This window comes from Leuciscus leuciscus (assembly GCF_965113295.1).
Source record: "Leuciscus leuciscus genome assembly, chromosome: 23".
NCBI classification, from domain to species: Eukaryota; Metazoa; Chordata; class Actinopteri; order Cypriniformes; family Leuciscidae; genus Leuciscus; species Leuciscus leuciscus.
The window spans coordinates 9309781-9336860 of NC_138747.1; the positions used below are offsets into that span (position 1 = coordinate 9309781).

Sequence of the window (27080 nt, forward strand, 5' to 3'; positions counted from 1 at the left end):
GTTCGGTGACGTGTTGATGTGCGGCGAGATTCATTCTTGGCCTGAGATGAGAGGCGCAGTGACCAGGATTCAGCTGGATGTGCTCTTATTTCTCTGTGTGTGTGTAGATTGGTTGGCTCGAGCAATGTTGGTCTCATGCATTTCATTCAAAATTGATGAATCTATGATATTGGACTTCAGAAAGGAGCAATTTGCCACTTTGAAACAGGCCTGTAGAGGGAATCAATTTTGGGTGTCTTTTTCAGCTTCCTTCTTGGTTTGTGCTCGTTTGTGTGTATGCGGGCTCACACCATCTGATTGTGTGCTTGGACGCTTGTGTGTAGGCAAACACTGGCCTGCATGTGTGTGAGTTTGTGCACCTGCTTCTGTGTATTGCTGAACAGCAAAGGCTATTCTTACCATAAAAAGAAGGGCGACCTCATGAGCAAGCACTTACCCTGCCTTGCCTCCCCTCTTAATGTCAGCTTGTTGTGTAGCATATTCACAGTGACAAGCTGTAGAAAGTGTGGCGAGGCAAAATGTTCTCTGCCGACCAAGTGTGGACACTTAAAATCTACTGTTTCACCTCTCTGCTTCAGATTTGTTCTTCTTGGATGTAGAAGGATAGGTGGAAAACTTTGATTTCCTATTATTTCTGTTTTTCATTACCAGTTAACATAGTTGGCTGATGTTGATATAAGTGAAAGTAAAGCTTGATATGGAACATAATACGGATGCAAAAAATATTTACTGAAGATGCACAAGATCTTATTCTCTATGAAGATTCACTTGTCATTCGCTATGCAAATGTGGTTGCCAATGCCATGTTTGCCAAGGTTTTCAGTGCGATGTTATGCTTTTATTTTATAAATATAAATGCACAATTTGCAGTTCAGTATGTGCATCACATATTGATTTTTAGCTTTAGAACTTGAGTGAGTTCATTAATTGAAGGACCATTCAATTGAACCAAGTGTGAAAGCCCCCTTAGTCAGACCAGTTATTTAAGTTTGAGACTTTTTGTATGATTCATTAAAATAACTTTAGTTTCTAAGTCTGTTACACCACCAAAGCGTATTTTTTTCCAGAGGCTAGCGTATTTTTCCAATTGTTTTCAATGGGAACGTCAAAAAACGTTTTTTTTTCCCAATTGAAGAGTTGAAGAATGTTCAACTTTGGGTAAAATGCAGCGCTCATCACTGTCACTTTTTACCCAGCCATCCAATCACTGTGGAGGAGGGATGAGACAAATACCACAGCGACCAACCAGACGACAAGAAGTACAACAACTGAACAAAATCATTGAAAACAAGATCCAGAGCGAATACTTTACATTGTATCGACATTTTTATATTCAGAAACAAACTAGGCCTATATGGGAAATTGAATACTAGCAACACTTCTGCTGATGTTTCGTATATAGCACATATAGCGAATCAACTGAAAAAAACGCTGTGCCACCAAGGTTTTGTGTCGCGAGGACAACTCAACTAAAAGATATGTTTTCTTGCCATTATTTTTTCCCCAAAATGTTTTCTCTTTTTATGTCATCACATTCAATTCAGACCATAAACTCATATTCATAGCTCAGATAAAATAGGATTTATTTTGCCATATAGTGCTAGTGATTCAGCTACCTTTTTATGACTTTTCTCCCATTTTAATGTCTGCCAGGCAAGAGATGTTCGTTTCATATGGCTGTGTCTCAAAGTCTAGTGAGCTACCCATCTAGACATCATGTTTGGCCATTGTAGATGCATTTCTGAGGTAAAAGATAGTCTCTGATATATTCAGCAGACACGAGTCATCTTACTAAATTTTAAAACACAGCCTATATTTCATCTTCCAACCTGAAAAGACAGGACAATGCTCCACCGCTATTCGGAGTGACATTAGGTGTGTGCGCGTTTGCATGCTGTGTCTTTGTTGGCTCTGATTCCCGTAAGACATGTAAAGGGAAGAGAAGGAGCAGGAGTGGAGGTGGGTCTGGTATTAGCCGGCTGGGAGCACTGAGGCACTGCGGGCGTGCAGGGCAATCATTTAAAATGCATGGGCTCGGAGGTCGGCGGCCCTCAGAAATGTCACTCGCTGTAATGGGAGGGGAGAGTGCCAGAACCCAGAGTCCCTACAGAGTCAGATGTGTGTGTGTTTAATGCATGTGTTGGATGGTGTGTGTGTGTGTGCGCGCAGTATGGAGACTTGCATCACGGCAGGTGCAGCTGGTTCTCTGTCAACAAAGAGCTTTAGAAAAATATGCTGCTGATGTACGCACAATATTAGGGAAAAGTGGGTCCAAAGTCCTACAATGGGAAAACACGGGCTAGATTTACAGACCTATGAAACAAATCGATGTTACAAAATGTGATTGATTGTGACAGGGGCCAATATGCAAAAAATTTCCTCCAGGAAGCTATTCAGGCATAAGGTAATGTATTTTCGTTGCCTGTCAGCTATAATAAAGCATTTAGACGCAGTGATGGAAAAATCGAGAGTAAATGATCAGGACAAGAATGTATTCTTACATTTTCCCCATATGATTGATAGTCCATTATATTGGCAAAGTACATTAATTGGCCAATATTTTGAGATTATTAGAATTAAATTAGGATTGAAAGAATTGCTGAAGGCTTTGTTCACACAGTCATACTGATGGCAACACACACACAACTGATTCAGTCTCCTTCTCTCACTCGTAATAGATTTCAGTAATGCCATTTGACCATTGTGAAGGATAATCATTGTATTTTGATCAATATGCAGCCTTGGTGAGCATAAGACACGTCTTTCAAAAACATAAAAAAATCTTACTAAACTTTTGGACCATGATTCCGTTCATATAGCACACATCAACCAAAATTTGGCTGAATCCTGTAAATGTAAAGTAGACACTTTTGTTAAATAATGTGCTTGCTACTGTATTTCATAACTAGTTGTATAATGAATATTTTTCATATATAGCTACTACTGCTGTTTGAATGTAGCCCTTGTGTTAGTTCTGCAATCTGTCAACTGCCTTGTCTTGATAATGTTTTTTTGTTGATAAACTTGATAAAGTTCAAGTTTTTAAAGTTTAAAAAAAATATCTCATTGTACATTGTAACCTAATTCAGTGGCTTTATTCCAAAGATGCCCATGTAGAACAGTCAAAATTGACAAGCAATTGAAAATCAATATGATATCTTTCATCTTCATATAACACTTGACATCAGAGATGGGTGTTTTAATAAGCATTGAAAATTTGTGGCAAACTGGGACTGAAAACACACCCGTTTGGGGACACGAGTGCTAATGGTGACCAAACCTCTGTTAAATGTGTGAGACTTAAGGAAATACACCCCTCATACCAATCAAGCTCTTTTAATCCGCACCCTAGAACACACACACTATCTCACTTTAACACTTACACACATTCTGTCACGTCAGCGGAGCTGTTAGCTGTGCACACACATATGCGCGCTGACACGCATGTCTAATGTAGTGACAGTTGAGCGCCTCTCCCTGACAGTCTCTGTTGCTATCCAACACCTACAAACATGCCCAAGAGCACAAACTTGTCCCATTTCTGTATGCGATGACATGCTTTAATGAAATTTATGCATGAATTATTTGTTATTATTCAGATTTTTTTCAGTTTGAACAAAATCATGACGGTGCTCGCTGCACCTTACAGCTGCATTCAAATTCTGGTTCATAATAATTGGAAAACAATAGCTCGAAAAGTTGAAGGTTTCTCTCTGGTACAATAGAGCTCTATTATGTAACGCATAATAACTGGACACGTCTGAAAAACTATATATTTAATTTATAATTTTTTCTTTGTAGTGTGATTTGAGCTGGAGAGACCACATTTATGATACCATTTGATGTCAGATTGTACTGCTGATGTTATTGAAAATGTTTTTGAAATGGAGATTCAAGTCAATAGGAGCATTCTGATATTATTATATGTAAAAATCTGACTCGAAAGTTTGTTGTGTCCAATAGAACTTGGGTCTGGTGGAAGACCTCTATAGATCTTATTCACAGCAGTGTCATCTTTTGTTTTTTAATGGCAATGAAAGCGAGGCTGTGAGGGATAGGCATACATCTCTTCAGTGGGTTGTACTGTTATTTAATGTGTTTTTGGATTGTTCTGATGACGAAACACTGCAAAAATATCTTTCTGAGAAATTTCAGTAGACAAAAAAAAAAACCCCAGAGAATATGAGCTGTGGAAAATTAGAAGTGATCTAGAAGCTTTATACAGCGGATGCCATTGCGGCAAGTCCATCCCTCACAGCCTCGCTTTCATACCTGTCATGGCACTGCTCTGAAAAAAGGTCTGGGTCTGGTGGACCTCTATAGATTCATGAAGCCGTTTCTAATGGCGAGATGTTTAAATATTGAAAGGTGCATTTTCTTGAAATAATCTTCCAGTGAGGCTACAGTCTAAATTCAAAGAACCTTGAAATCTGAATAGGAGTGTTTTGCTTTATATATACATACAGTATATATAGTGTGTGTGTGTGTGTGTGTGTGTGTGTTTATGAGGCTTTACCTCTTAAAGGTGCAGTAAGCATTTTCTGAGAAACACTGTTGATATTTGAAATCAACTAAAATAAACACACACTTCATTGCTCCGCCCCTAAAATGCACAAACATGCAATGCAAGTGTGAATGTGTGTTGTTTTTATTATTTTTATCATAGCTGAAACGAAGCTAAATAATGGTTAGCGAAGATGAGGAACAAACGACAAGGAAGAACAAAAAATAAACACACATTACACAAGAGTACATGCAATCAAGAGTTTGTTGTTAGTCGCCAGCAGCACATCAGCTTCAGACGATCAATGACACTCAGAACTGTCCTGTTACTATAGCTAACATTACAATTGAATATCTTGGTTCTGTTTAACAGCAAAACCAATGTTACTCACGTATGGAGCAGACTCAATGCAGCCTCGGCATCCGTTTTTAGGTCTTCCCGCTTAGGTCTCTCCAGCGCTAATTTATGTTTGTTCATAATAAAAAAATATGTATTAGTTTATGTGGATGTTAACATTAACTAAGGTTAATAAATTCTGTAAGTTAACATTTTTATTTCATGGTATCTAATGCATTAACTAATGTGAACCTTACCGTTACCTTTTGAAATATATTGTATGTTGAGAAAACAAACCAATAGTTTGATGGTCCTTTATGCCATTATCCTTTTTTAATATCTTTTATACCATGTTGATTAATAATTTTGAACTGGGCAAGAACAATTTGCTCAAATGTCTTTGGATCAGAATCAATGGATGCTTGCAGTTGTTGTTGCTGTGAGTTTGGAGTCTGTTTATTATCTTATTTCTCTCTAATTAGTTGTAATTTAAGCCCACTTTTTTGTTTTATCATTCTCTGGTGGTACACAGAAAAAAATCCCACTGATCACTGTTCCTTTTCTGTGTTATCTGCAGCCTTGCCTCGTCGAGGTCCATGTACAGTAATGGAATTTCGTTGGGAAATTTACCAGACCTCTAGATGGGCTTCAGCACTTCACATAGAAAGGCAGCCAAGGTTTTTTTTTTTTTTTTAGTGTGGCTCTTAACTGTCCATTCTCAAATCAATGCACACTTCCCCCCTTGTCTGACCAAAGGCAGACACTCATAAATAGACTAAAGTACATACCACACTTCTCTTGAAGGGATAGTTTACCCAAAAATGAAAATTGCATTTATTTAGATAATCATTCATATGTATGTGTAAATAAAAGCCTAAATGATATCTGTTCATCATATAAAGCAATCATGTCTCTTTAGACGACTTGGATTAAACCGCTCGATTCATGTGGATTTATTTTATGATCCCTTCAGGAACATTTTGAAGCATGAGAGTTTTGGGTGAATAGACTTTCAATGGAGGGACAGAATTTGCTAAGATTATAATTTTTTTTTTTTTTTTTATCTTCATTTGTTTTGTATGGGTTTGTAACGATATGACAGTGAGTAATTGATGGCAGAATTTTCATTTTTGGGTGAACTAACCCTTTAACATAGCACATATACCATTGATATTCATGTATCTGCTGCTCAGCAGGAGCTTTTTTGCCTTGAAGCTGGACGTTCTACCCATCAGATATGCATAGATGAAGCCTACACTGTGAATAGTAGGGTAGCTGCTTCCGTTTCCCCTAAATGAGGTAAGAGGCAAAACCTCCTGCTGTCCCTCGCAGCGATCTGCCCCATATGAGCAGGGAAATGTCACTGCCTCTGCGGAACGCTCTCTGGATCACTTGCCCCGGCAGGAAGTACGTGTCACCTGACCCCACTGCTGCTACTTCACACTTCCCTCAGGGAGCGAATGTCTTTTGCACAGACCTACACTTAAAGGACATTATGCAAAACTTCTCAAAGCTTCTCCTTCCTTTAGTCCGTGGGTTTGGAATTAAAACTTTCCTCGGAATTGGTCCTGAATTTAACAAGCAAACTTCACACTCACAGTCCCTATATTTTTCATTTCAACATTTACCGGTAATTATTTTATTTTATTTCATTCCGTGATTTCATTTCATTTCATGATTTCATTTTATTATTTCATTTCATTTCAGTATTTCATTGCATTGCATTGCATTTTTTTAGATAATCGTTCATATATATTTTAAAAAATATATAATAAATTCCCACAATTGTATTATTATTTTTGCTGTTTTATTTTTGGTTTTGCAATAGTGGGGCAGAAATTACTTTAAGTACTCAAAATAGTTTTTATTCATTTCAGAATAGTTACAGTTTACAGTAACAGTAAAACTTAAGCCCAAAGTATACTTTATTTTTTAAGTGTACGCTAGCATATTATGCGTGCAGGCGAACTTGTAGCCTTTCAAAGTATTTAATAGCGTGTGTGAACGCAGACGGGTGACACATGCGCTCTAGAAACTTTTGTCTTTGTCCAGTGTCTGCGCTGTATTTCTCCAGAAGTTATGACCGGTAAAAATGTCAACTGACGCTGGTTTTTCACGTGACAGTAACAACATGGTCCAAATTTCCTTCATACTACCCATATTCGTACTAAATAGATCTTTCTTTCTTTTTTTTTTCGGTCGCAAAGTAAATTCAAATGTAGTACCTACTCAGTACGCGATTTCGGACGCATCGTTTGTTTTCTTCTAAACTAAAGCTGCGGCTCACACAAGCGCTTGTCAATGCAGGCGTCTGTTATTGTTGTAGTTTCCGGCATTTTGTTGTTGTTTCGTCTCTTTAGTTTCGTTTGTACTCTGAAACAGCGGCCTGGGCCAGTGTCGCCACCTTGTCAGTGCAAAATTTTATGTGCATGTGCCACCTGTGCATACAATATAAAATTTGGGCTTTACTGTGATGGTATCAGATGATAATACCATGGTACTGTATGTTTTACATTTACATACCAAGGTTTTTACCTTAAAGAATAACATAATGAAATCATGGTCGATTCCAAAATGTTCCACTTTGTACTGTTTTGTAAGTAAATACTAAGTGACCTTTCATCTTGTAAATGCGATTATTGGTGCCTGCGCCCAGCTTGGGCTGTTCAGTTTAATGGCGAATTACGCAAGTTAAAATATTTATCTCTGCCCCTCTATGTGGGAGTAAAAGGAGTGTGTTGCTAGTGTCAGTGGGAGAGAACAAGGAAAAACCGTTAAAAAACTTTTAATGAGCCTACAGCTTCCATCATTAAGCAAGCAGTCACAACAAAGTGACTTTGTTCTCTTCTGCTCTCCTCCATCTCTCATAATCTGTCTCTCCCTCTCTCTTCCTCCTTGTCTCGCTCTCCGCTCACACACACACACTTATAGAGCAGAGCCAGAGATCAAGGTCAGCTCAGATGGAGTCGAGCCAGAAGCCCCCACACAAGCATTATGGGTGATTGCCTTCTCGTGTCACCCATCAGCTGAGATCACATCACTTCCAATAAGTTAGCAGAATTTCAGATATTCAGTCTCTCTCTGTTACTTTTGTCTTTCCCCTATTTGTTTTTCCATCTCCTCCTTTTTCTTTTACAGCAACAAATAAATGTCTCTGAAGGAAGAAGGCCCTTGCTCATGCTTTTGGCTTTTAAATAAGCTTAGCTAAAATAACTGAACGTTACCGGGTTGAGAGAGAAAGGAAGTTTAGAATTGGGTGTGAATCTCTCCATCAGCAGTTGGAGGGGAAAACCACAGCGATGCATCAGGGGTCTGATGCTTTCTGAATGCTAAAGAGAACTCAATGCTTTATAGGCACTATATACATAAGCGCCTGACCCTCCCCGTGGTCTTATGCATGATTAAACAAAGCATCCAATGCTTCGATTTGAAGCTTTCATGAGGAATGGGTTTGAATTTTTATATGGATCTGCCTTATTTAGAGGTGTTTTCTGAGACATGTGTCACTGTTTCTTCTGCAAACCCATAACCCTTAAAAAGTGTCCATTTTAATCGTCTTAAAATGTCCAGGAGAGTCAAAATTCCATATCTTTTTTTATAGATGTTTTCTTTTACTGTCATTTTCACTGAAGAATATAATTTTATATAATTTTTTATTATATTATATTAATTATATTATATTTAGTGCTTTCAAATCGATTAATCACGATTAATCGCATCAAACATAAGTTTTTGTTTATGTAATAGGATATATGTGTGTGTGTATATATATAAATATAATACATGTATAGATTTGACTGCACTAATTATATTATATTACATTATATTACATTAGAATTTCCTACCATTTAAAGGTCATGTTACATTTTAACCTGTTTTTAAAAAGCCTACTGTCATTATTTATTTTCTCAGAATTTGTACAGTTATTTTCACTGAAAAATATAATTTAAATTTGCATTATTTTATTTTATTTATTGTTTAAATGTGCATTTTGTTATTTCATTTTGATAATAGTTAATTTATATTTATATTATATTATATTACATAAATTCTTACAATTTAAAGGTAGCCTAATATTTGCTATTGTAACCTGTTTTAAAAAAGACAACTATCATTATTTTTGCTATTTTGGTGATGCTACTTTAGAAATTACTTAAAGCAATCAAAAATTACAGTTACAGTAAAACTTACTGTGATGGTATCAGATGGTAATGCCATGGTGCTTTCAAATATACCATGGTATTGTGTTTTCCATTTACATACCAGAGTTTTTACATTTTACTCAAAGGAATACCATGGTAATGAAATCATGGTAGATTCCAAAGTGTTGTACAAATTTTGCACAACACTTTTTCATCAACATGAATGAATTAGCTGAATAATGTTTACACGCTCACCTTGTCCCCATCTCTCTGTGTTTTCCCTGGACAGGCGAGGACTTCGCAGTGGTTCAGCAGGAAATAATCATGATGAAAGACTGCAAGCACTCTAACATTGTGGCCTATTTTGGTAGTTACTTAAGGTATAGTAATGACCACTTTCCTGACCACCCTTTTACTGTTCTCCGCTCTCTCCTTACTTACCCCTTCTTTCAATCGCTCCCCTCCTGCTCTGTCAGTTCCTATTCCTGTCTAAGGCTGTTGAGTTGACACTGTGCTCTGTTGGCTGGGTCTCTCAGCTGCACTGCAGGAACAGCCACCTCGGTTTCTGATAATTGTACAACCTGTGCCTGAGAATAGTGTTTTAAGCAAGGTAGATCTCATTTGATTTTGGTGGCAAAAAGCAGGACTTAAACATTGACAGTATGATGTTTTCTCAAAGTTTGGTATTACATGACACCTTCATCGCCCACCAGGGATCTACAATCTTTAATTTCAAGACTAGAAGTAATTAAAAATGTTAGAAGGTTAAGCTAAAATTATTTTAAAAAAATATTTTAATGCATCCCTCAGTTTGAAAACAAACCGAAAATAGAAATGTGAATGTTGTAATTTCTTCTGGCTAACTTCTTGGTGAATGCCTTGTTTTGCTTTAGCGACTATTCATGTTTTTCTCTGTGAACAGTTTTTGATTACATTAGTCTCATGTAAACATGTATAACCTAATGTTAAAGTCTTCTGGTCATAATTTGGCTATAAAATTGTGCATTTATCCTAGTACAATGTCTCATATAACTTTGGGAAAATAGGTATAATAGATACCATATATCAATACAGCTTCTATTTTACTCTTTCTGTGTATAAATAAACCACCATTCAAATGTTTGGGATCAGTAAGATTAAAAAAAATATATATTTTAAAAATATATATATATTTCAATGTATCAAAAGTGACAATAAATACATTTATAATGTTGCAAAAGATTATTTCAAATAAATGCTGTTCATATGAGCTTTCTATTCATTCAGATTCTTTAGAATCCTGAATTTCCCATAACTTTTTTATAAAAGTAATAAGAATAATAAGAAATGTTTCTTGCGCACCAAACAATCGTATTAGAATGATTTCTGAATATGATTATGTGACACTGAAGACTGGAGTAATGATGCTGAGAATTCAGCTTTGCCTTCACGGGAATAAATTACATTTTGAAATATTTTACAATTGAAAAGTTATTTTAAATATTAATAATATTTCATAATATACTGCTTCTGCTGTCACTTTGATCAAATAAATGCAGCCTTGCGCATAAGACACATAAAAAATAAAAATAAACATTTAAAATATCTTACTGACCACAAACTTTTTAAACATATATTTTAACATTCTGTAAGTTTGAACAAATTGGACGTTACTGTGCAGTGAAGTATCTGAAAACGGCACTTGAATTACCCATTATCAAAGAATTTTATTGTGGTCTTCCTCATAGCTGTAGGCAACTTAGGCAGTATATCTCTTAAATATTAGTCTAGACATTAGGCACCTTGAGAAGTGGAGAAGGGTGTTTTTGATAAAAGCAGGTTGCTTGTGAGTTATGACTGTCTCCTACTTGCTGTGTCATGACCCAGAAAAGTGTGCATCCTTCCACTCTCCCTATGGGGCTGCCAGGGGACTATTTCGAGACGCATCGATTGAAATATAATTTGTTGGTGTTTTTCTTTCTCTGGCTTTTCAGGAGAGATAAATTATGGATATGTATGGAATACTGTGGGGGAGGCTCATTGCAAGACATATATCACGGTAAGATACACCATACAAAGGTAAACAATCAACTGCTAACTCAGACTCACTCAGTGGTCAGTATTTCAATGCTGTGTAATATCTCCTTTCCATTCATTATTTAAAGGAACAGTTTGCCCAGAAATGACAATTCTGTCATCATTTATTCATCCTCACTTAGTTCCAAACCGATATGAGTTTATTTCTTCTGTAAAACACAACATGATTCATGTTGAATAATTTTCTTGGTCAATTTTCTTTCCATACAATTCTTTTCCATGAGGCTTTCGAGCTTCCAAAACGATGCAAAAACACCATAAAACGATCGCAAAAGTGATCCATATGACTTAAGTCAAAGAGCGACCTGGACATTGTTCAGAATGTCTCTTTTTGCATTCCATGTGAGAAATTATGTCTCAAATGACATGAGGGTGAACTATTTCTCTAACAGTCCCAGTGTAAACAATGTTGATACGATGTTTGCAATGGTTTGAAAGTTCTTCTCGTTTCCGATGCCAGTTTTTACATAAATAGACTTTCCTCTCCTCCAATTAACAATCTGATTCTTGACAGATGGCCTAAATATACAAATCTTTTCTTACGTTGGAAAGCGTCCCTCTGTATGTTCCCAGGTGATAAATTTAGCAGAGCTCAGTTGAGTGGCCTGTCAGATCATTAGAGCTCATTTTCACGGCAGCTGTCGGCAGTTCTGTGATTCTCTCTGAGCCTCTGCGTGGGGTGGGGGTGGGGGTAGATGGTGTTATGCCACTATCGTGTTAGCTTAGTGTCCAGCCTCACATCCCACGTTATCTGCCCCCCCGCTGCCACGGTTGCACTTGGCTGTAGGGTCGCAGGCCTGATTAGAGCCGAGGCCGACCGGCTCCGGTCTTCCCACACACAATAACATAAAGACATATAGAACACATGAATCAAGTTCTGCTTGGACAAACATGTTTTTAAACAACTTTCTGAACTAGTAAATGATCAAGTAAAGGACATTTGAGGTAAAAAAATAAAATAAAATAAAAATAAAGGATATACTGGACATTTCTGCTGAATGGATGAAAGCCTCTACACCTGTTTGGACATAATTAAAGAGCAAACCTTGTAAGAATTTGTCTTTAATGCACTCTTTATTCTTTATTCTTTTATCTTTACATATGTCTAACACGTATTTTACAGAGGATGGAATATATACACTTTTAATAATTTTTTTTTTATATTTTCTATTCAGCAAGGATGCATTAAGTTGATAAAAATCACAGTAATTATTTATAATGTTATAAAAACTATTAAAATTAAAGCTATTCTTTTGAACTTTCTATTCATCAAAGAATTCTGAAAAAAGTATCATGGTTTTCACAAAAATATTAGGCAGCGCAACTGTTTTCAATATTCAATATATTTCTGAAGGATCATGTGACATTAAAGACTGGAGTAATGATGCTGGAAATTCAGCTTTGCATCACAGGATGTGTTATAAAATATATTCGAATAGAAAACAGTTATTTTAAATTGTAATGATATTTCACAGTATTAATGTTTTTACTATATTTTGATCAAATAAAATAAATGCAGTCTTAGTGGGCACAAAAGACTTCTTTCCAAAGCATTAAAAAAATCGAACAGAACTTTTAAATGGTAGTATAATTCACATAAAAAAATATTTTAGTCAATGTGAAATCAAAATTGATCCTATTTAATTTGATGCATGTTTTTGAAAAGAAAAACTTTATCTTTAGCGTCTTTTCCAGCAGTTATAAGAACGGGAAGGAAAGGTTCCAGTTGAGCATGGTTTGTCACGGCACAATTTCAAACCGTTCTCGACATCGCCACTCAGGATTGGTCACTTGTCTGTTGCCTGGCTACTAGTTTCACTATAGCTGACCAAGCGCGCTATTTAAACGAAGTGAACATTAGTTATCAATAAAATTAAAAGAAATATCTGGTCTATAACGCAGTTGGTATTTACATCTCATACCGTCTGTTAGCTCTTGCGCCACCAAGACAACAACTGATGCATTTGTATTAAAATCCAAAGAGCTCCGTTATCAACTCCACAGTCCCACAGTAAATGAAGCCGTCCAACGAAATGGAACGGTTAAGCAACGAGAAAGGTTTGGCCCAACAGTGGAGAAGCGGCTTTGTAATCTTTCATCACTGTTTAACATACTTTCCTTTTCTGATGACATCACCGTGCCCTCTTATTTTTCAACCTATGACGTTACAACTATTTACAGTCCAGTCAAGTCCTGGCATTTTTTCTCTGAATATCTGGTTTCACATTTAGAAAGCATCACTTTACAGAAGTCAAATGGGTTGCGGACACCATTTAATAAATTTAAGACCCTTCTGCTGGCTCTTTCTCTCTCTTCCTTCAGCCTATTTAGTATTCGCTCCTTCCGATTTGCACATGTCCTGTTTTTGTGATATTTTAATCAGCAATAAAAGTCTCTGTTGACTTAAAAAAAGATTAACTTCTCTGTCAGAGGCTTCAAACCGTCAGAAATCCTACATCGTTATGGGCAACAGACAGATGAGCTTCTCAGACGCCTTTTGAATTTTCTTTTGCTAAAGTTCCAACGTCTGTTATTTTCATCAGTAGTCCATTTAGAGTTATAGAGTAATTCAACTCTATATTTTGTCAGGTTGGAAACGTGTAATCAGTCACATTGGGTTCTTGATAATCTCGTCCTTGGTCTGCTGGATGCTTTTGTTAAACTGTCATTCCAGTGTGGTATGGGAAGGATCAATGTTATATATGTTCTCTTGGTTTAAACAAGTTCAAGCTTAAGATAACTACTCTGCATGCCTCATTTTTTAACTGATGTGTTTGCACTTTGGTACACACTTTTATATTGGTCGGATCATTACATTTTAGATGTTTTGGCAAATATTCTGGAATGGGATTTTTTCAGATGTACTTAGTAGATTACATTAGTGCTAAATGTACACTAAATTTGTCTCCACAGTTACTGGGCCTCTAACAGAATCACAGATAGCATATGTAACAAGAGAAACTCTTCAGGTAAGCCATTTTACCAGACTCTGTTTTGACAACTGAAGGAATCTGTTGTGACCATGAAAGCTACTTTTGAATTTTTAATAGTAGACATGTGGGCCGATATTTCATAATCCTTGTTCTGTCTCTAAAAAGGCAGTTTGTAAATGTGTTTTTGAGATGAATATGAATTAAAATGAGTTTTAATCATGGCTTTTATTTCAGGGTTTATATTACCTACACAACAAAGGAAAGATGCACAGAGACATAAAGGTAATGTCATTTATTTCTGATTGATTTTAGCTTTTGTGCGTCTAAACGAAAGGCTCCTTTCAGTGGCAAGGAATTGATTGATTTAATTGTACTCAAATGGCAAGAAAAAGTTGAGTGACAGCACACTAAACCCTCCTCCTGCTACATCTATCAGCAAATCAAATCACTACCAGGTATAGTTTTTAGCAAAAATGTATGTTTTACCTTGCAATGAAAAACTGTTGTTTTTCACAAGGCAGATCAATGATTATTTTAGTAAATCTGTTTGGTGTCGCTTACGGCACAGAAATTACACACATCAGCTTTAATGATTCTGATTCATTAATGATTCGTCGTTATTTTTAGGAAATGATTCCTTTAACAATTCTGCCATTATTTTGCAATTATGTATGGTGCTGCTAGTGGTGCAGAAAGGATTAGTTTAGATTAGTTGCTTCAAGGATTGTATTTCATAGTTTTAATAAAGCGTACACGTATTTAAAACAATCCCTCCTTCTAAATATGAAATATTTTGCAATAAAGGAATTTGAAAGTTTGGTGCCGATATAAGGTCCCTTTTAATGTTTTGAAAGAAGTCTCAACAAGGCTGCATTTTATGAAATATTATTTAAATTTTAATACATTTTAAAGCGTAATTTAGTCCTGTAATGGCAAAGCTGAATTTTCAGCATTACTTTAGTCTTCATTCTCAAGACATTTTGTTATCATCAATTTTGAAAACAATGAACGTTGTTTTTGATTGTTCTTTGATGAATAGAAAGTTCAAAAGAGCAGAATTCATATGAAATAGAAATCTTTTGTAACATTATAAATGTATTTACTAAAGCATCTTTGCTGAATAAAAGTATTAACTTCTTTAAAAAAAGATACTGACCCCAATCTTTTGAACGGTTGTGTATGTTGGCTGTTCAAATCAACAAATTATTAATAATTTGCACCATAAGCTGTGTTATTGCTCATATACATTGTCACTGTAAAGCAGTAAATAAAAATAAGCGCTCATTACATCTAAAATTCATGCATCTCATGTGTGCCATGGCTGTTTACAAAAATGCCCTTAAAGTAAAGCCCTTAGTACCTTTTAATGGCGATTTGGTGAAGCCAGATGTGCAATCACTGGTAAAGAAAGAGAAAATGTGTTACCTGGCCAAAGGGAGGTGTAATTAGTATGACTCAGATGGTGCTTTCACATCTCTGATCATAGATGAAAGCAGGTGTTGAAAGAGATTTTATAGGAGGAAAAATATTTGATTCTGAAGTCTGTCAGATACATTTTTCATTTAATCTTACAAACCTACCAGTAAAACATTCAATAATGTGTTATAATTGCATTGTATAATGCTATACAGTATAATGCGTTATAATATTACAATGTCATTTCATGAAGTGTTTTTCCATTTGAAATAGGGTGCCAATATTTTATTGACGGACAATGGTTACGTCAAGCTAGGTAAGAAAACCATTTTTTCCCCCCATTGTGATAAAAGTGTTGGGTAAATGAAGTTACTTACCATGTTACCAGCTCAAATTATTAAAAAAGTGCGAATAGCTTTGTGTTGTTGACTGTGAGCATCACCTCGTGTTGTCACGTTTGATCTGCTTTGGCATTACACAGCTCTCAAATTTCATAATTCATAAGACATAATTATACACGTGGTAGTGTGAGCTGCACACAACTCACATGAGAGGTGTTTGTGGGATTGTAGTAAAGATGATATTTTGTTTCTTTTTCTCCGCAGCTGATTTTGGTGTATCTGCACAGATCACAGCCACACTAGCAAAAAGAAAATCGTTCATTGGGACTCCTTATTGGTATACAGCAGTTGTTTGTCTAGCTTTGTTGTGCCACATACACCTTACAATCATACATGCATCCATGCAATAAATTATTTATAATAATAATAATAATAATTTATAATAGTTCTTTTTTATAATTATAATGAATGTGTCTTCTATGACCTCAAATTTGTGAAAAATGACTCTTAAATGAGTATTTAATTAATAAAAAAAATGGTCACCAGTTGTAAACCCTTCACGTTATACAGTAATATAAATTTTAACCTCATATCCATAAATTTTAACCTCATATCCTTATGTTGAATAATAAAAAATCCCATATTATTTAGTCAACTACCTGAAAAGATTTTTATAAAAAGACTTTTCACAGTTGAGTAAAAAAAAAAAAACACAGTTAATCTTTCATAATTCAGTAGTTTCCTACATGGCCACAGAAGCCTTTTCCACAGCTTATGTAACCATCATGTTCCTAAATATACTGTGAGTGATGATGTGGTCTGTAACCCATGAGAACAGGATGGCCCCAGAGGTGGCCGCTGTGGAGAGGAAAGGAGGCTACAATCACCTGTGCGACATCTGGGCTGTGGGCATCACCGCCATTGAACTGGCCGAACTACAACCTCCCATGTTTGACCTTCATCCAATGAGGTGAGTTTAATCATCTTCAATCAGCCTGGCACGGTTTAGACAGCAGTATGGATCTGTTCCAATTCAAAAAGAGCTTTTTTTTTTTAGCTGTACAGTTCAAAAAGGACTGTGGCAGTAACATAATGGCATTAGATATGATGGTATGTATAGCACAATACTGAAAGATTGCCATATTATTTCACCGTTCTGGTTCAGATAAAGATTCCACTTAAAGATGTTTTAATACATTCTCTTATTTTCGCTTTCTCATTTAGCTCGATCAGTGACATGAGTCTGTTTGTTCAACGAGTAGAAAGAGTGTTTGGGAAAACAGCTTGAAATTTTGCAGATGTTCAGTAACTTATACCTAAAATGTCGTAAAAATATTCTCTTATTCATAGAAAGTGGACAAAATGGATTTAATTTCTCGACTCTATCTACTTTAACTCAAAAATAATACACACAATAGTACCATGTCCAGAAAACATGTTAATACACTTTGATACTTCTTTGCAAGTGTAAATAGTTGTTCTATTATATTTTGAGCATTTTTTGGAATTGCTGAATTCTCACTCTCACACTTGAAAGTAAAACTATATCAATGTTTTAATGAGTTGAGATGCTTTAATTTACTCACATTTTCTTTCTAAGCCGAGCTATTTTTCTGCTTGTGACATCAACCCTTTTTTTCCCTCTCAAGAGCTCTGTTTTTGATGACGAAAAGCAACTTTCAACCCCCCAAATTAAAAGACAAAGTTAAATGGTAAGTGATAATTACATTTTCAGGCAGTGATTATGTTACCTGGGTGTGTAAAATACTTGATACCAAGAGAGATTTCAGTGTCAGTGAGTTTCAGTATGTTTTTTTAAATGCCCTATTCTTTAATATCATCAATCACCAGTGAAATTTGGGCCAAGCACTCTCATATGCCCTAAACAGTTACTTTTATGCATTTTGATTTTATTGGACTTGACATTCTCTTACCTTGGCTAATTATGAGTCTGGTCAGGTCTTCTGCCGAATAGTTTCTTCTCCATTACCTTGCAGCTCTGTTAAATCAAATTAGCTTAATTACATTTAAAGCTAACAAACTGCACGGCCTCGCGGTCGAATTGCTTGTTAAGTGTAAGATTTATGAAGACTCTTCTTTATTTTCTGGAGGACCAACAATTTCCACAATTTTGTGAAATTGGCGTTGACGAAAAATCCAAAGAAGCGGCCACCGGCTGACAAGTTATTGCAGGTAGGAGGGGCTTTTTGCATTTTGTGTTTCTCAGTTACATAATGCTTGCATTAGTTCATATTTTGGATTTCAAATTTTGCATTTGTTAAATGTATTTCATAATTAATTATATTTTAAAATTTAACTGTAGAATTTGATTTCATTATACTTATTTGTACAATTAATAATATTTATTAATTAATAATTTTATGTCTTATATAATAATTTAGTTGTTGTCATTGTTCTGAATTATATTCGTTAAATTTGTTGTATAATTATATTTTACATAATTAACATAATTTTCTTTTTAAATTATATAACTTTCAAGACTAAGACAAAAGACGTATCTTTTAAAGAACATCTAACATTGCCATTTCAATCGTCTCTACCCAGCATCCCTTGGTGTCCCAACCACTGAGTCGTATTTTGGCAATTGAGCTTCTGGATAAAGCGAACAACCCCGACCACTCGTCCTACACAGACCTGGATGATGACGACCCAGAGCCGGAGGTACAGTATATCTCTCTCTGTGTGATTCTCAATGTTATCACAACTATCACTTCAAGAATGACGGCCCCATCGGGACTATTATTCACAAACAGAGCCCAGAAAACGCCAGCTGATCGAACTGACTACGTTAGCCTCTCAATCCCAAGAGCGGGGATGTCAGTTTGATGAGCCCTGTGAGTCTTCGATACCTCAACCGTTTTATTGCGGTGATATGTTTCACTGGCTTACTTTCTTTATTATTAGCCTGTAATGGTTGTTTTAAAGGCCCTCATTCGTTTCGATTGTCTCTAAAGTTAGGTTTATATGCAGGCGTCTCTTCCAGTTGTGCGACAGGGCTTCTTCTGATAAAGATTTGTGAAATCATTTGGCCTCTTCTAAAGTCCCCCAGCGAGAATGAAGACTTTTAAGGACATAGTTGTCCTTCATTTCATCTCTCCTGTTCTACCCATTTCCCCAAGCATCAATTCATGCTCACTTCCTCTCTTATTCATTTTTTTCCCCTCTCCTGCTCTTGAAGTTTAAATACAGAGGGTTGTTTTTACCAGTGTCTCCTCTCTCCCGGCGAGTCCTTCGCTTTGCAGCTCGCAGAAAGGTATCAGGGGTGTGTGTGTGTGTGTGTATGTGTGTGAACATCTGGAAATGTTTTGATTACCGGTAGTAAGTGTTAATTTTGCGTTGATGACTATAATGGCTTTATGTGTGATGTTAATTTATTTTCTCATAAGTGACTAATTTTCTTTATTTTTTTTTTAACCTAGACAAACATTTGTGCATGATGTGTGTTTTCTTGTTTGCTTGAATAGCTGTGTGTTCGTGTGTGTGTATAAGTGCTTGAGTTACGCAGGTATGCCCAAGGATGTTTTAGGGAGTTTTGCGCTCTTGTCGGATTTGGGATCGGAGTGTTGATCCCTCAAGGGGTCGATTTTGGAAACGGAAGCTCAGTTCAAAAGCTGGATTTGGATCCTTTGACAAAAGATTTTTGTCTGGCCTCTTTGTGCTAAAGTTTGCTTCAAGGGTTTAACAGAACATCAACATCAAAGAGCTTTTAGAGAAATTTCTTGCGTCATGAAATGCAAATAATGTTCAATATTGGGGTGAATCTCGTGCAAAATGTCAAGAGCATGTCAAGGTCATATTCAACCCCTAAATATAAAGAAAATAATACAAATTATAAAAAATGTTTATTCTTATTTTATTTTTTGAGTTTCGTTGTAATTGTCATTATCTTATATTGTAAAATATTAATGAGAATCATACCTGGACAGTCATTATTTTTTTTATTTTTTTTTATAAAATAAAATAAATATAATTTAAATACTTTTTTATATTGAAAATAAATATAATATAAATACTTTTATATATTGAAATATTAGGTTTATAGATTATGCAATTGTTCATTTTATTTTGTTAATTGATCCTTTATTTCATACTTAAAAAATAAACGTTTTTTAGCAGCATTTTTAGGACCACTTTTGAGTTTATAATTCTCATTATTTTCATAGATGATTCTCATTTTGTAATGTATTGATTAGAATCATGTCCAGGCGCAATAAAAAAATAAAATAAATCACATTTAAAATCAGAGAAAACAAATAAATATATAAATACATATAATCATATAAATATGAGTCTTTATATAATTGTTTTATTAAAATTTTTGTTGATTTTGCGCGTTCATATTTCAGTTGTTTGGTTTTGGTTTTTTGGAGTGAGATATGAGCTAGACATGTTCTTGACTGGCTTTTTCTTTTTTTACCCGTTGGTTAAATTGTATCTCAATAAAATGAACAGTCCGGATTTATTTGATATCTATATACTGTATAGATTTTTCAAAAAGCATAGATAATATCTTTCTTAGTCACTGTACCATGTGGCTCAAGTGCTAAAAGGTGTGATAGAATATTCACAGGCGTCCGCTGAGGGAAGGGCGCAGTGTTTGGCATTCTGTCTATTTCTATTTCAGAGCCCTGCTGCGTCCTTGTTGTCTGAAGGTCGTGCGTCTGTTCCTCTGTCTTATCTCTCCTCATCACATCTACTTCAGCCCTGCTGGCGTGAAACTAAAGTGAAGGATGTCCTTCAGTGACCATTTAGTTTCCTGGACCCTGTTCAGGAGGACTCAAATGTTAGCGTGTTTTTATGTGTGCTGCTTATGCATGTGTTTCCGTATGCACATGCATGTGTGAGTCTGTGTGTATGTGTGTGTTGCTGATGGAAGGTGTTCTCTGATTCATGAATGACAGCAAACTTTTCTGGATAGTCATCAGGGACTTGGCTGTTGGACGCCCAGTAGGCCGTAATGATTTTCTCTTGGGCTGCAGTGAGACAGGACAGCAGCGTCAGACAGATAGGGATTCAGGGGGTCAGCATCATGACCCCTACTCTTATCAGAGAGCGATGCCTGGCATGTATTTTTAGCTTGTGGAGTTTGCCCTCCACTGAGTCCCTGGCGATGGCACTAAGTGATATCTGAAGTGTAAGCATTTAAGCCGCTCTTGTCTTAAATGTATTGATGTGTGCAGATTTTGCTGACGGGGTGTTTTTATCTTAACTGGGCTTCTGATCTGCTAAGAACGGCGCACTAATATGCAAGCTATTGACTAAGGGCATCTACAATCTTGACTTTTTTGGTTTAATGTGGTTTATGTATAAAAGGCTTAAAAGCCATGTCAAATCTGATTGCTTTAATAGTGATCGATCGATATGGGTTTTTCAAAGGCCGATGCTGATTAAATGATGGCAGCATAATGCTGATATATACATTATGCAATGAAATGATGGCAATTGAGGCGTACCCAAAATGGCTGAAATAAAAGCACTTTAATATAATACTTTTTATACAATATTTAATCAAAATTCACAAACTCAAGGGTGAACTGAGTGAAAACCATCAAGAAATGACGTTGTAGTTCAAAATCAATAGACGCATAATAAATTATATTTAGCATATTTTAAGTAGAAATATTCAAACATTTTTGCATTGTCACGTTTTGTCATTTTCATGACAGTTACACACTTTTTATAATTATCTATTTTTAAAAAGTCATTGGTAATAGAACAAAATGTTTTTGCCTGAACAGGATGATTGTTTACTGTCGTAAAATAATGGACATAAATAAGTCCTTTAAATAAAACAGGCTAAGTATACTAATCAGTATTTAATTTAATTTTATTTAATTTTATTGCGTGAACAGGATGATTGTTTACTGTCGTAAAATAATGGACATAAATAAAATGTAAATAAATAAGTTCTTTAATTAAAACAGGCTTCGTATAATAATCAATATTTACTTTTTATTTTATTTTATTTAAAAAAAATGTTTTATTGCCTGAACAGGATGATTATTGTTTACTGTCTTAAAATAATGGACATAAATAAAATGGAAATAAGTGAGTTTTTTATTTATTAAAACAGGCTTCGTATAATTTTATTTTATTTTATTTAAATGTATTTAAATGTATTTTATTTTAATAAGACTCAAACGTTTCATGCTGTGAGATTCACCCTATGTTGGCCTTTATTTAGCCACATAAACATTCAAATGACCTCATAATAACCATAACAAAACGCTTTGATTTGTCATTAATACTCTAAATGACCTTTAGAGATAAAATCTTCTTTATGTGCTTTTTGTGCTGGTGTGGTTTATTTGTTCTTGTGTGTGTGTGTGTGTGTGTGTGTTTATGTGTGGTTTTTTCTTCTTCTCCCTAGCCTCCAGTGTCTGTTCCACATCGGATTCGCTCAGCAAGCCGTACCAGCCGGGAAGGGAAGACTCTGTCAGAGATTAACTGTGAGTGTTTGTTGGATTTCTCCCCTGGGCAGACCTGACAGGTGCTCCTGCTCTCCTGAGCTTGGCTGAGTGAATTTCTCAGCTTCAGTTCTCTTTCTGCTGGAGTATACCAGAAATTCTCTCTCATGATCTGTCTGTCAGTATCTGCTGGGGGATTTCTTTGGGTTCTGTAACATACCTACCAGACATCTACTGACTTAAAGAAATGTGTGGTTTTGAGTGTTCATGATATGATTATTTATGTTCAGACTTCAACCAATTATATCAATGAACTGACTGATTGTCAGTATTCACTCACCCTCATGTCAGTCCAAACCCGTATGCTGATATGTTTCTGTACAATACAGAAAAAGTTGGACTGTTGCTTTAAAAATGATTTGTTTTCTTACAGTCGGTCAGGTGAAGTTTGACACTCCTTTAACAACAGAGACGAAACCGCATCATGAACCGGTGAGTGAGCTGCTCTTCGCTTTGGGGATTTCCTGTGGTGGCAAACAATTCAACCAATCAGAACACACTTTATGCTTCTTAGTTACATCTTATTAGCTCTGTTCCAAAACCTAATGAGCTGCCTACTGCTTACATAGGCAGCTTCCTTGTAAGGAATCTAATTAATTAAAAAGTTCTACTTAGACAGCAACATAGTGCGCAACACAAACAGCTCAACTCACAATTGATTTCAGTAGAGTTTGGCGTTAGCATGCTGCTAAGCTAATGGCGTGAGGCTCTGTTAAGCATAAAAATACACACATTTATTTTTAAATAAAACTGAAATAATGTGATGGCCCTTTTGAATGAAATAATTTTAATTGCCTTTTAATAAAAAATATATATAATTGCTTTTTTCCCTATCACATATTTTCGTAATAATCATACATTAGGTATTATTCAAAAGCTTAAACACTCAAGCACTTAAATTTTTTTTTTTTTATTGGATTTTGCGTTACAATGGAAAAACTACTTTAAAACATTTTAGAAGGCTCAATTTTAGTGATATCAATATAACTTGGTTAGACATATGCCTTTTGTTTTTCTAGTAATTTCCAGATTTCAATCATCAAATTATTTTGTAAAATATATATTCTGTATGAAATGTTTAGATCAGTACATTTGCTTTAGATTTTACATTTTCAGTACATTTGCTTTGAAGTAAACTTGAACTTGTATCACTTTTTACACTTTTTTTTTAAGTGCTTTAATTTCTGCAATAATTTTCTGTGACATCTTTAAAAAGAGACCAACCGTAGGTCTGTATTGCAAAGCTTTTATGAATTACAACCATTTAAATACAATATTATTAATAATAAATACATTCATAATTTATTAATACAAATAATGTGATAATAATAATAATAATATAAAATGTAAAAAACAACATAAAAACACAACACTCATAATTATTGTATACATTTATAAAAAAAAATATATAAATAAATATATATAAATATAAATAAATATATATATATATATATATATATATATATATATATATATATATATATATATATATATATATTAAAATGATTTTTAAAATGATTCACTTTAATACTTAAGGAAAAACATGTTTATGTTTAAAATATAGTTTTTGCCAGTGAAGAATATGATCCCTCCATAGGGAGCTAACTAGGTTTTGGAACAGGGCAAATGTGAAACCACGTCAAGCTTAATTTGAAATCACTTTGCCTGTCTAGCTGTTCACAAAGCTCATAACCAAGTATAGCGAACACTTCCAAATGATTTTTCCTATAAGCTGACACTTACTATTATGTAATATTTTCTTCACAAACACCTCAATCCCAGCTCGTCTACTGACAGTGGCTTGTTTTCTCTCACACCATGTTTGACTGTTGTGCATTTGAGACGTCTGTCTCGCACTCTCACCACCGCGATAATTGAAAGGTTAGATGCAGCTTTCCGTGACATCTAATCAATACGACTTCCTTTAAGCGCTGCAGAAAAATGCAGCGTTGACTCATCTTTGTCTCATTTGAGCACTCAGTGTTTCTCATGTTGTAACTGGATTTGTCATCCTTTCATAAACCAGATCATTTTTAACAGCAGGACATCAAATTAATGTCGATTCCCATTGTAGCTTATGCTTATGATGTCATCTTCTGAATGTAACCTCACATCTGAAGAACCTCACTTCCCCCACGCTTTGATTTTCTTTTGATTTCCTGGAGTCACATCAAGTTGCTCTGCTGTTTCTAAAGAAGCAGTACATAATTGCTGCAACTGGTGGGTTGTAAAGGTTTTTAAAATGTGAAACATTTAAAACAAATTCAAGTGATATCATTTCTATAATGGTACTGCTATATATATATATATATATATATATATAGTTATATATAGTTATATATATATATATATAGTTATATATATATAGTTATATAGTACAGGTCAAAAGTTTGGAAACATTACTATTTTTTTTATGTTTTTGAAAGAAGTTTCTTCTGCTCATCAAGCCTGCATTTATTTGATCAAAAATACAGAAAAAAAAAGTAATATTGTGATATATTATTACAATTTAAAATAATTGGTTTTCAATTTATTATACTTTAAATTATCATTTATTTCTGTGATGCAAAGCTGAATTTTCAGGATCATTACTCCAGTCTATCACATGATCCTTTAGAAATCATTCTAATATGATGATTCATTATCAACGTTGGAAACAGTTCTGCTGCTTAATATTTTTTCATAACCTGTGATACTTTTTTAGGATACTTTGATGAATAAAAAGTAAAAAAAAGAAGCACATTTTTAAAAAATAGAAATCTTTTGTAACAACAATATACACTACTGGTCAGTAATTTGGGGTCAGTAATTTTTTTTCTTTCTTTTTTTGAAATAAATCAATACTTTTATTCAGCAAGGATGTGTTAAATTGATAGTAAAGAAGATTTATATTATTAGAAAATATTTTTTTATTTTGAATAAATGCAGTTCTTTTTAACCTTTTATTCATCAAATATTTTTGTCTTCATGTCTTCAATTATGTCTTCATGTGACACTGAAGACTGGAGTAATGATGCTGCAAATTCAGCTTTGCATCACAGGAATAAATAATTTTTTTAAGTATATTCAAATAGAAAACTATTATTTTAAGTTGTAATAATATTTCACAATATTACTGGTTTTTTTTCAGTATTTTTGATCAAATAAACGCAGCCTTGATAAGCATTAGAGACTTCTTTCAAAAATATAAAAAAACGTAATGTTTCCAAACTTTTGACCTGTACTATATATATATATATATATATATATATATATATATATATATATATATATATATATATATATATATATATATATAAAATATATTATATAGAAACTACATAAGTTTATTCCTGTGATGCAAAGCAGCCATTACTTCAGTCTTCAGTCACATGATCCTTTAGAAATCATTCTAAAATGCTGATTTGGTGCTCAACACACATTTCTTCTTATTATTAGTGCTGAAAAAACAGTCGTGCTGCTTAATATTTTTATGGACATTATGTTGAATTTTTTTTAAATTTTTTTTTTATTATTCTTAAAAGAACAGCATTTATTTGAAAGAGAAATCTTTTCTAACAACGAACAGTAAAAGTCTTTACTGTCACTTTTGATTAATTTAATGCATTCTTGCTGTAATAGTAAAAGAGCAGAATTATAATAATCATTACAACTTCTGTGAACATAATACCACCACACCACTTTTCAGCAGTTATGGACTGTTCATTTAATCCACAGACCTGTTTAAAGGTCTATTCTGGTTGACATGGTCTTTTGCAAGCACATCTTCACCCAGCAACCACCCCAACCGCCCATAACCCATCATTTATTGTTTCTGTGAAACCACATGGACGTCACGTGTGTGTGATTAACTGAAGTTTCTTGGTCCTTCTACTAAACAGCCCGACACTGACGATTTTTTGGACTGTGCCGAAGAAATATACTACACTGCAAGATCTAATCTGGTATTTTTTTGTATTTTACTCTGTTATCTCTGTCTTCGCGTCCCCTATCTTTTTTTTTTTTTTTGTCTTTTACGTAGCATCTTGTCCGCTTCGCAGCGCTTGTGTAGTGAACTCATCCTCCCATATGTGACTTTCATATCTTTTGTTCATTTCATTCATTCATTCTGCTGCCTTATCATATTTAGATCATGGCAGTCTGTGTCTTCAGCTTGCCTGTATATAATTGCCTTTGTCTGTCATGCCAAATCTCTGAATCCATTTTATTTTGGTATTTCAGCCTCTAGCTTTATTAAAGGAATGTCCCTCAAAGTCGATACATTGCTGCACTTTTCAGTAATCAAAAGCACTTTGAAATTGCAAAGCAAAGCATTTTGTGTATTCGAGGCCTCCGAGGGGCTTTATTTTTAGGGCTTGTCACAATCAGACACATCTTGAAAGCGAGCAACAGTGAAGGAGAGGGAACAGAGAGAGAGAGATTAGGGTTAGACAGATGGAATGGATGTTGAGTGGGGCGGAGAAGGCGAACAAATGGGGAAAAACAAGAAAAGAGAGAGAGAGAGGGGGAAAAAAAGAGTCTGAAGTGCCTGTGCGTGTCCCACAGGGACGGTTAAACCGAAGTGCTCTGCAGGTCTGTGAGCGAGGGGGAAAACATTGCCTCAGCAAGCAACGCTTTGCGCAACAAACCCAGCTCACACGGTCTGTTTGAGGTATCAGCTAATTCTGCAGCAGGGACACAACCTCACCCCCCCGTTTCAACACCAAGTTATTGTGAACACCTACCGTGCTTAATAATAATTGCGTACTGAAATCCAATTGGCCCCCTTTCCCCCTTCTGTTTGCATACTAAATTATGATTTGTTTTTGTATGTATTAATTTAGCTTCTTTTAAACTGCAAAGAT

At 34.9% G+C, this 27080-nt stretch overlaps 1 protein-coding gene and 1 long non-coding RNA gene across 5 annotated transcripts in view; both read left to right on the plus strand.

The window, feature by feature from the left end:
* Positions 1 to 27080, plus strand: part of map4k3a (mitogen-activated protein kinase kinase kinase kinase 3a) — a 65498-nt gene that overhangs the window by 21804 nt on the left and 16614 nt on the right. For 2 of the 4 annotated variants that reach the window (XM_082155134.1, XM_082155136.1), the window contains exons 3-15: positions 9272 to 9362; positions 10956 to 11020; positions 13972 to 14027; positions 14226 to 14273; positions 15681 to 15723; positions 16013 to 16085; positions 16587 to 16718; positions 17398 to 17460; positions 17860 to 17941; positions 18314 to 18430; positions 22140 to 22218; positions 22610 to 22668; positions 26118 to 26180. In XM_082155134.1, the coding sequence (XP_082011260.1) occupies positions 9272 to 9362; positions 10956 to 11020; positions 13972 to 14027; positions 14226 to 14273; positions 15681 to 15723; positions 16013 to 16085; positions 16587 to 16718; positions 17398 to 17460; positions 17860 to 17941; positions 18314 to 18430; positions 22140 to 22218; positions 22610 to 22668; positions 26118 to 26180 (971 nt within the window). The remainder of the gene's footprint in view (positions 1 to 9271; positions 9363 to 10955; positions 11021 to 13971; positions 14028 to 14225; positions 14274 to 15680; positions 15724 to 16012; positions 16086 to 16586; positions 16719 to 17397; positions 17461 to 17859; positions 17942 to 18313; positions 18431 to 22139; positions 22219 to 22609; positions 22669 to 26117; positions 26181 to 27080) is intronic. The other 2 variants (XM_082155135.1, XM_082155137.1) reach the window with 1 other exon arrangement.
* Positions 1124 to 5884, plus strand: LOC309487442. The gene is made up of 2 exons (XR_014201853.1): positions 1124 to 3758; positions 3802 to 5884. It is a non-coding gene; the product is annotated as an uncharacterized lncRNA (long non-coding RNA).